At 37.1% G+C, this 10,310-nt stretch overlaps 1 protein-coding gene across 1 annotated transcript in view; it reads right to left on the bottom strand.

Moving 5' to 3' along the window:
- AATF (apoptosis antagonizing transcription factor) overlaps positions 1-10,310 on the bottom strand; it is a 114,497-nt gene that overhangs the window by 14,365 nt on the left and 89,822 nt on the right. Inside the window, exon 11 of the mRNA XM_003795611.3 lies at positions 9,494-9,565. Coding sequence (XP_003795659.1) covers positions 9,494-9,565 — 72 coding nt within the window. The remainder of the gene's footprint in view (positions 1-9,493; positions 9,566-10,310) is intronic.

Here is a 10,310-nt window from a genome sequence, read left to right as displayed (position 1 = left end):
ACACTTATATGCTCAGCACCTGTGGCTCAAGTGGCTAAGGTGCCAGCCACATACACCTGAGCTGGCAGGTTCGCATTCAGCCTGGGTCCACCAAACAATGACGGCTGCAACCAAAAAATAGCGAGGCGTTGTGGCAGGCACCTGTAATCCCAGCTACCTGGGAGGCAGAGGCATGAGAACTGCTTGAGCCCAGGAGCCGGAGGTTGCTGTGAGCTGTGATGCCACGGCTTGGCACTCTACCGAAGGTGACAACTTGAGGCTTTATCCAAGAAAAAAAAAAAAAACCCCACTTATAATAAAAGTTAACTGGAAAAAAGATTGAAGCATACAAGTATGAATCAGCATTAAATATATACACAAAAAATCCTGCAAGAAAACATATAAAACTATGTTTAACTTTCTTTCTTTCTTTTTTTTTTTTGGAGACAGAGCCTCAAGCTATCCCCTTGGGTAGAGTGCTGTGGAAAGCTCACAGCAACCTCCAACTCCCGGGCTCAAGTGAGTCTCCTGCCTCAGCCTCCCAAGTAGCTGAGACCACAGGCGCCGGCCACAATGCCTGGCTATTTTTTTGGTTGTAGCCATCACTGTTTGGTGGGCCCAGGCTGGATTCGAACCCGCCACCATAGGTGTATGTGGCTGGCGCCTTAGCCACTTGAGCCACAGGGGCCGAGCCAATAATGCTTAACTTTCAATAGCTGGATGACAGATGATTTTTTTGTGCTTTCTGTATTTTTAAATTTTCTTCAGTGTGTTAGGGTACACTTTAAACTAACTAAAGGAGTGGAATTGGAATGTTCCTAATACAAAGAAATTGTAAATGCCTGAAGTAATGGATACTTCAATTACCCTGATTTAATTAATTCACATTGTATGCCTGTATCAAAATATCACATGTACCCAATAAATACATACTAGTATATACCCATAAAATTAAAAATAAAAAAGATATTATCTCTAAGAAAAGTAGGTAATAGGTCCCCGAGTATTCCAGAGGCAGAACTGTAAGAACAAACTGACTAAATACACTGGATTATGATTCAAAGTTTATTATGAGGTCTAAAATTTTTGTAACCAAAAGAATAGTATATCCACAAGAGCAGGATTGGGAAATTCAGTGATGCACACTAAAATGTGAATGACTGATAGGTGAAATCATTCGATATACAATCTCTTTTACATCAAAGAGAAAAAAGCACTTTAATCCAATAGTAAGCTTCAAAAATTTCTTTTTCCAAAAATTTCTTTTTCTTTTTTTTTTTTTGAGACAAAGTTTCACTTTGTCACCCTCAGGACAGTGCTGTGATGTCACAGAAAATAGCAACCTCAAACTCTTAGGCTCAAGTGATTGTCTTGCCTCAGTCTCCCAAGTAACAACACCCGGCTATATTTAGAAATAAGGTCTCACTCTTGTTCAGGCTGGTCTGGAACCTGACAGCTCAGGTAACTACCTGCTTCGGCCTCCCAGAATGCTAGGATTACAGGCGTGCACCACTGCACCCAGCCAAAGAGAAGTTTTTAATTGAGAGAGTAAGAAAGAAAAGAGAGAGTCAAAGAGTGAAAATGTGTATGTGTGGAGGGGGGGAGGAAGGAGCTTCTTCCCTTTGGCACACAATCCTAAAAGCTTGCTGATTTTTTAGATTGAGCAGCAGGGGTTATGAGCCACACTCTCAGATGCATGTACCAGTTTCACTACTTACTTGCTGGTTAACTTGGGCAACTTAATTTCTGTATGCCTTACTTGTATTCTTACCATAAAATGCAGATAATGTCAACCATTCCTGTTTTCTTATAAGGATTAAATGAAAACGTATATCTATCGTGCATATAGTAAATGCTCAGTAAGTGCAATATGATATTATTTATGCCATTTCATTGTCAATCAGACACAGGGTGGCAGACTTGGGATGAGTAAATGAGAGCAAAGGATGGCTGCACTTAGAAACAGAAATAGTCCACCTACCTTAGCAATCTAATGTCAAATCAGTGATTATGGTGGAAAACATACTAATAATATGTATGAATAAGAATAATCTACATTAAACTTAGCTACTGACTATCCACTTGCAAGTAACTTGAAAGTTACTTAGTTGTGATCAGTACAGTATCTATATCGTAATATATTTAGAAAGCCAATAACAATAAAAAGAATTTTCAAACAACAAGTCATTAAGAGAAACATTTATACACACTTTAAAGAATGTGAAATATCTCTTTGGGAAAAAGAGGATTTACAACCTTTGATGAAATGATGTGAATATAACTGCAGAAATGAGAACTATAGTTAAAAAGCCCCATTTTGAGGAAGGATTTTTCTGTGCAGCATCTACAAATCTCTAGAAGATGTGCTTTTATCACTCTGCCTCTTCCTTGGAACCAAAGCTTCAATTTGACAATGCAAATACTCTAGAATAAGAGACTGAACAGCAGCCAATCAGGAAAAACAAGAAACAACAGCAGTGCTTTCAATCCAGTTTTAAAACTCTGGCCCAAGTCTCAGGTTTGAACTTGAGAATGTTCCCTTTGTCCTTTCTGACATTACTGGAGGAGGAAGGCCCCATGCCTCCTATCTCTGTACTGGACGCCATCTTTAATGATGATATATGCGGGTCCTTTCCCCTCAGCACTGCTGGGGGTCAAACAAGTGATGCCACCCGCCTGAGTATCAACAAGCGAATTATAAACTGTGTCAATCCGAGTTAATGCAAAGCTGTAATCCTCTTTAACAAGAGATCAAATCACTGCCATGAGTTATGTTCATTCTGTAATCTGATAAGAACGAGAAGGAACCTCTAATAAAAGAATAATGGGAGCCTTTAATGATGCTGGTAAAAGGTAGCACCAGTTAAAATATTGCTCTTGTTCCTGCTGATTAGATCAATGTTGCATATTTGCCTGGACTTGTTTCACCTGTCAGAATAACCTGTGTCTTTTTAGGAGATAAGAAGCCTCAGAGAAAACATCTGTATCTTAGCCATTCTTGCTTGCAAGTTTTTAAACAACAGAAAATGCTCTATGGAGAGTATTTCTGGGGTTATTAGCTGATGTGTTCTCCAACGCTGAGCAAGCTACACCAGACTATTTCACCATAATTAAACGTATATTCCTATTAAATAAAGGGGTAAAGAAGGAAAGGGGTAGTAAAAAATGGTTTAAGCAACCTCTGGGTTACTAACTGGGGGGAAAGAGTAGCATCAGTAGAGTGGCCATATTTAGGGTGCAGACCCATACACAAAAATGGCAAGCTGAAGATAAATTGCCTGTACAAATTCTATTATACCAAGGCACCTCAAGAACAACATGGCAGTGATGTTGACAAAGCACTTTACAAGGCTGGATTACATTTGTACATTTCTTTTCTAAAACTCCAGATGTAAAACAATAATGTATTTCGTGCTTAGTACTTATCATTAAAGGATCCTCTCCTTGTTCTTTTTTAAATGCCAGCAGCTCTATAAAAGGAGTGGGAAAGATGGTTTTTTTTTTAATTTAGGGGGATAAGATAAAGGGCTAAAATTGAAATTATTGCTGTTCCTATTGAGAATCTGCTTAAGTTCTTTGCAAAGGAATGGAGGAAATGTTAATATTTCTACCATGTTTGGGACAAGAAACAAAACCCTACTGATAAAAATACAATAACCTCCACTTCTAATGCAATTTTTATTTTTTTTACTTATGGGACACATCCAACATTGGTTTCATATTGATACATATTTGTACATGTTTATGGGGTACATGTTATATTTTAAGGCATGCATAGATGTGTAATAATTATGTCATACTTCCCTGGTTTAATAGAATGGGGTGGCGGATTTCACACCCTGTAACTTAAGCTGTTTCTACAAGATCCTTGATTAGCATAGAATAACCTCAAAAGAGAAGTGAACAACCACCCTGCAAATCATGGAAGTACAGTACTGGCTTGTTCTTGGTGATGACAATAGGCTTAGAGGGATTCTCTACCACGGAGATGTCAAGCCTTTCCTCCTCCTTAGAGCCTACTGATAACTCTGCCTTTACAGAATTACACCACCTTTTGCCTCTTAACAAGATGACTGAAGGACAACCAATGTTGTCTTGGGAGCTTAGCTATCCCATGACAAAGAGTATCAAGAGTTTAGCAAAAACAGTGATCATTTTTAGGCTCATGATAACCTCCTCTCTTGCATGCAAACACATAATACGTGGGAAAGTAGGATTTCTTTTGTCTTAATACTGGAATGTTCATCAAACATGCAATATAACCCCCCTGTCTACTTCATAATGCAGAAGAGCAAAGATCTAGAACCAGCACATATAAAGTACCAGGCATTACATGGGACTTTCAGTAGCAAAGGAGACCTAAAAGCATTTAAATCAGCATCCAAAGTATCCGTAGAAAGAAATGCCCCTAAAGGGAAATCTGGTAACACAGGGACATAAATGGGTATTTTGCATTTAAAAAGGTTTTTTTAAAAAATATAGATCCTTGAAAAGAAAAATTCCTAACATGAGAAAAACATTTGTATTAGCAGTAATTAAGTAAATAGATAGTACTACACAGACCACAAGATAAAAGGAACAAAATGATGATGCCACTACTCTTTTAAACATAGTACTTTTCCCCTAGGATGTTTTAATACTCTATGTTGGCTGGGTGCAGTGGCTCACACTTGTAATCCTAGCATTCCAGGAGGCATGAGTGGGTAGATTGCCTAAGCTCAGGAGTTTGAGACCAGCCTGAGCAACAGCCAGACTCTATCTCTACTAAAAACAGAAAAATTAGCCCAAAGTGGTGGCAGTCCCAAGAACTCAGTAGTCTGAGGGAAGAGAATCACCTGAGCCCAAGAGTTTGAGGTTGCTGTGAGTTATGACACAGCAGCCCTCCACCCAGGGCTACAGAGTGAGACTGTCTTTAAAAAAAAAAAAAAAAAAAGCCCTCTGTTTTACCGATCTCTCTCTCGGTCTCCATCTTTCTCTGAGAAGCTATGTTCCAGTTTCAGTTCAGTTTAACCAGGTGCAAATTTACTGAGCTCAAACTGGACAAGGGATATGGGGAGAATCAAGATGAGCAATGGACCGTATCCCCACCCAAATCACTGAGCATTAACCTAGTTTAGATATGCAGTAGAAAAATAAACTAGAATCAAGGAACAACTAAGGAAAAGAGGAGGGTTCTCTCTCTAGACCTGGGTAAGCTAAGAACCACAAGTGGAGCTGCCTCTTGGAAAAAGAAATCAAAAGGGCAGGAAAATTTTATGTTACGTGTACTTTACCACAGTTTAAAAGGCGGAGGGAGGGGGTGCTGGAAAAGAAGCTAGCCAAGTATGAAAAAGGTAGTGTAGGACAGAATTATGAGGGAGAAGGTCTTTCATATAGTTCAATGGAGAAATAATCAGGACCTTCCCACTATCTCTCTCTCTTTTATATATTCCATTTTCAAAATGAAAACATCTTTTTTTCTGTTGATACAGAGCAATGCAAGCTTACTGTAAAAAAAAAAAAATTTAAAGATACAGAAATAAATATAATGGAAAGTAAAATGTATCTTCTATTTTACCTCGCTTAGCAATAAACATGAATTTGGTATACACTGTTCCAAAGCTATTTTATTAATTAATGGCAACTAATGTGAATGCATCTTCATGGCAAAAGATGAGCGCCAAACAGTAGTATAAAAAAGAAGACTGAAAGCCTCCCTTCACCCCCTTTGTCATCCCGTCATCCTATTCCCCTCCTCACAAGCAAATACTCTTAATATTATTATATATGGACTTTCTAGACGTTTTCCTAAGCATTCTAATATACTACACATACATATATGAGTATACTGGTTTTTATTTAAAAAATAAATGGATTATGTTACAAACACTGTTTTAGGGTTTTACCCTGGTTGTTTTCCAGGTAACAAAATAACCTGCAGCTCTTTCCATGACAGTGTAGTATTTTTTTTAAGGTGCCACTTAAAAAAAAAAATCATATATATGCATATGTATATATTACTCAAAAATGAAATTATCATAGATAGGATTTTGTAGCTTACTTTGTCCACTTAACATTGTTAATATATACAGCTCTACTTCATCCTTTAATAGCTGCTTATAATTTCATTGAATGACTTTACTTAACTAGTTCCCTACTAATGATCATTGGTTTCTTCTTTTTCTCCATTATAAATAATGTTGTAATAAAGATCCTTGTTAAAACATATTTGACAATTAGACATTTCCTTAGGTCAATTCCTAGCAGATTTTTCAGGGTTAACAGATGCACACACATTTGGAAACATTAACCTCCCAACAAGATTCTGCCAATTACATTCCTAACAAACAAATACAAGCGCTTGTTTCCTTATACCATCAACACTGGTGCCTACCAATCCTTCTAATGTTTTCCAATTGAATAAGGAAAAAGTGAAATCTCCTTTTTTATATTTTTAAAGATAGGTTCTCCATCTGTTGCCCATGCTGCAGTGCAGTGGAATGATCACAGCTCACTGCAGTCTTGAACTTTGGGGCTCAGTGATCCTCCTGCCTCAGCATCCTAGGTAGCTAGGATTACAGGTGTGCACCATCATGACCAGTTAATTTAAAAAAAAATTTTTTTTTTTTGTAGAGATGGGGCTGTTGCTCAGGCTGATCTTCAATTCCTGACATCAAGTGATTGATTGTATTGCCTCAGCCTCCTTAAAGTGCTGGGATACAGGCTTGAGCAAACATTCCTGGATGAAATCTCATTTTTATTTTCATTGCTTTGGTTAATGAAGTTGAATGTCTTTATGTTTTCTGGCCATTTGAGATTTTCCTTTTATCCTTTTTAAGTCTGCTAGCTGACATGTTGACATGCTTTTGCACACTACTCTTATTGAAATAATCTTAGAGATTTGTAAAAACTCTTTACATAGTAGTGAAATAGTCATCTGTTGAAATTTTTTGTTACAGTTTCTCATTTACTTATTAACTTTGGTTTTGATGTCCTTTTTAATGTGACTTTTATGAAGTCAGGTCTATTAATACACTATGGTTTCTGGCCCTGTTGTCATGCTTATAAAGTGCTTCTCTACCTCAAAAGCATTTTATAAACTCCATTCACACACATATACCAAGAATGATATATATAACAAGACCAAAACTATTCACTTGAGGCAAAATAAGACGCAAGAGATACTGATATTCTAACAATTCTGAAAGTTTCCATTTACACTATACAAACAGGACACAGAATAAAATGTTACTAAATTATTTCCACAGTACTAGTTTACTTCTACTTTCATTTTTCCGCTAAAGAAAAATAGGACTAACTACTACTGCCTCCCTCTTAAGATAAAGTAACAATACCTACCTACTGACCTTGGAAATTCTGATACTACTAGGAGAGCTAATACCCAGTTATTGTACCCATAGTTAATTTGGCCTATTCAAACTATTTAAAGCACAAACAGTAATAAGAATGTATGCCTCTCTTTCTTTAGTAAACACAAAAGAACTGGAATCTACCTTGGTAAAAACAAATGCTCAGTTCTCCAGCTATAAAACTATTATTAAATTCCCTGTTAAGTACCTAAACCAGCTGGAGAACAATGCTGATAACTATTAGTCCAAAAGGGACAGCCCTTTTCCCCATAAATGCCATAATTATGGATTATTACTCAACAAACACATTCCCTACCCTTCCTCCCTAGCCTGCTCTACCTGAGGTGTCAATGTAACATAGTTATAGCCAAAGAAATACAAGAAAAAGTTTGATGACAGAGATTCTGGGATGCTTTTACTTTTCTGATAGGGCTTGGCAGCAAACTAAATATTCTCAAATAAAAAGGTTCTGTGTAGTTTGTGGGATAAAGATGGCAAAAACACCTGTGCCTACATTATAACCAATAATTTCATTTAGTAAGTATTTATGTTTAAAAATGCCCACCACAGCATTATTAACAATAATGACAACCAGTGAATGGCTAAATAAATAACATTACAAAAATATTATAGTCATTTAAAATTTTTGAATTACTTTAATAACATGAAAATACAGTATATAACTATATTTAACAGTTACATAACAATACATAACATATTTATAGAATATCATTTCAATCATATATAAAAGAAAAACAAGGTTGGGCACCCATAGCTCAGGGGTTAGGGGGCCAGCCACATGCACTGGGGCTGGTGGGTTCGAACCTGGCCCAGGCCTGCTAAAACAAAACAAACAAACAAACAAACAAACAAAAAAATAGCCAGGCATTGTGGTGGACACCTGTAGTCCCAGCTACTAGGGAGGCTGAGGCCAAAGAATCATTTGAGCCCAAGAGTTTGAGGTTGCTATGAGCTATGATGCCACAGCACTCTCCCAAGAATGGGAAAGTGAGACTCTGTCTCAATAACAAAAAAATAGTAATAATAAAAGAAAAACAAGAACATATGGAAAGGAAATTCATAAAAACTGAAATGAAAGGCGGTGCCTGTGGCTCAAAGGAGCAGGGTGCTGGCCCCACATACCAGAGGTGATGGGTTCAAACCCGGCCCCAGCCAAAAACTGCAAAAACAAACAAAAAAAACCCTGAAAAATGAAATATACTAAAATATTAAAAGAAGTTGTTGTCACGTGTATGTGTATACACACACACATATTCTAGCTCCATTAGCCAAGTGGGCCTTGAAACAACAACACAAAGTAACAGTGAGCACCCTAATACCCAGATCTTGGTTTCTAAAGACCATGATCCATGAAAAGAAACAGCTCTCCTTCAAGAAAGACTGATGCCAGGGCTGGACCATGAAAGGTATAACATGTGCCTCAGAAATCTTATGCCAGCAAAGAAGTGCGCAAGGAATAACTAGTGACAACTCAAAAGGATGCCCACTAGTTTGAAGGTACTTCCACTATGGGGGACAATTTTAATATCAAAGGAAATACAATTTATTGAATAAAATAGCAAAGCATGAGTCTAATATTGATAATAAATAAGTAGATGGTAAGTAAATGAGGGAGAAGGGAAAGTTCCTTATTACAGTAGAATGCCAATTAGTAAGTAAAAAATTATTTGTAAAAATAGTTATCTTTAAATTGTAATATGATGAGCATAGTTTTTTTCTGTATATATTTCTATCCTATTTCAGTTTTATAAAATGAGCATATAATTCTTTTACTTAAAAAACTCATAATCCTCAACAAACATAACATATACACATCCCTAAAGCCACTTTAAAAAGAAAAGCGTATTCACAAAAGTGCCAAACACATACTCCGTTCTACAGAGAAGCTCAGATATCCAAGGCAGATGGGCTGAAGTTAAAAATAAAACTAAACAGCAAAATCAAACCACCAGGCAGCATTGAGATTTGTACAATATTCTGATTTGCTTTTACAGTAATTATGGAAGTAAAGAGATGTGACCCCTACTATAATGCCAATGACAAATGGTAAACTGGTAAGAATTGGAGAGGTGGCAGGCTATAGAACGGGTCAATATCAGGCTGTCATGAAGCCATTTGAGACATATAATTAATCTATTACTCACCTGGCATCATCATTCATTGTAGTATGGTCAATAGGTGCCATGAAGCTCAGTAGCTTGCTAAGGACATGAAACCTAAATAAAGCAGGAAGTAAACAGGCAGCAGCATTAGTAACTCTTAACTCATAAGAAGAAACACATTTAATGTGTCCACAAACTCCGTAACTGATCACAGGAACATTTGGCTCCAGCATGCAATAGAGAAAAACATTGGCATTTACCAATCAAAAACCAAGGTAGCTCCTTGGCAGAATGATTCCAGGACTCCCCACAGATATCAAAATCTAAGGATGCTCAAGTTCTGTATATGAGACGGCACAGCACTTGCATATAACCTACACACATCCTCTTGTATACTTTAAATCATCTCTAGATTACTTATAATACATAATACAATTTAACTGCTATGTAGGCCAGGCTTAGTGGTTCACACTTACAATCTCAGCACTTTGGGAGGCCAAGGCAGGAAGATTGCTTGAGGCTATGAGTTTGAGATCAACTTTGGCAACACAGTCAGATCTTGTCTCTCCAAAAAATTAAAATAAAAAAATTAGCTGAGTGTGGCAGCATGTGCCTACAGTCCTAACTACTCAGGAGGGTGAGGTGGGAGGATCACTTGAAGCCGCAAGTGTGAGGCTGCAGTGATCTTTGACTACTGCACTCCAGCCTGGAAGACACAGTGAGACCCTACTGCCATAAAATAAAATAAAATAAGTAACTGCTATGGAAATAGTTGTTGTATTGCATTATTGTAAGAATAATGACAAGAGAAAAAGGCTGTACTTATGTAGTACAAACATAACTGTCCTTTTTTTTTTTT

This window comes from Otolemur garnettii, unplaced genomic scaffold, assembly GCF_000181295.1.
Source record: "Otolemur garnettii isolate 467f Iridium unplaced genomic scaffold, OtoGar3 scaffold00094, whole genome shotgun sequence".
NCBI classification, from domain to species: domain Eukaryota; kingdom Metazoa; phylum Chordata; class Mammalia; order Primates; family Galagidae; genus Otolemur; species Otolemur garnettii.
Note: the sequence above shows the minus strand (reverse complement) of the source record. Positions and strands in the feature narration are given on the sequence as shown.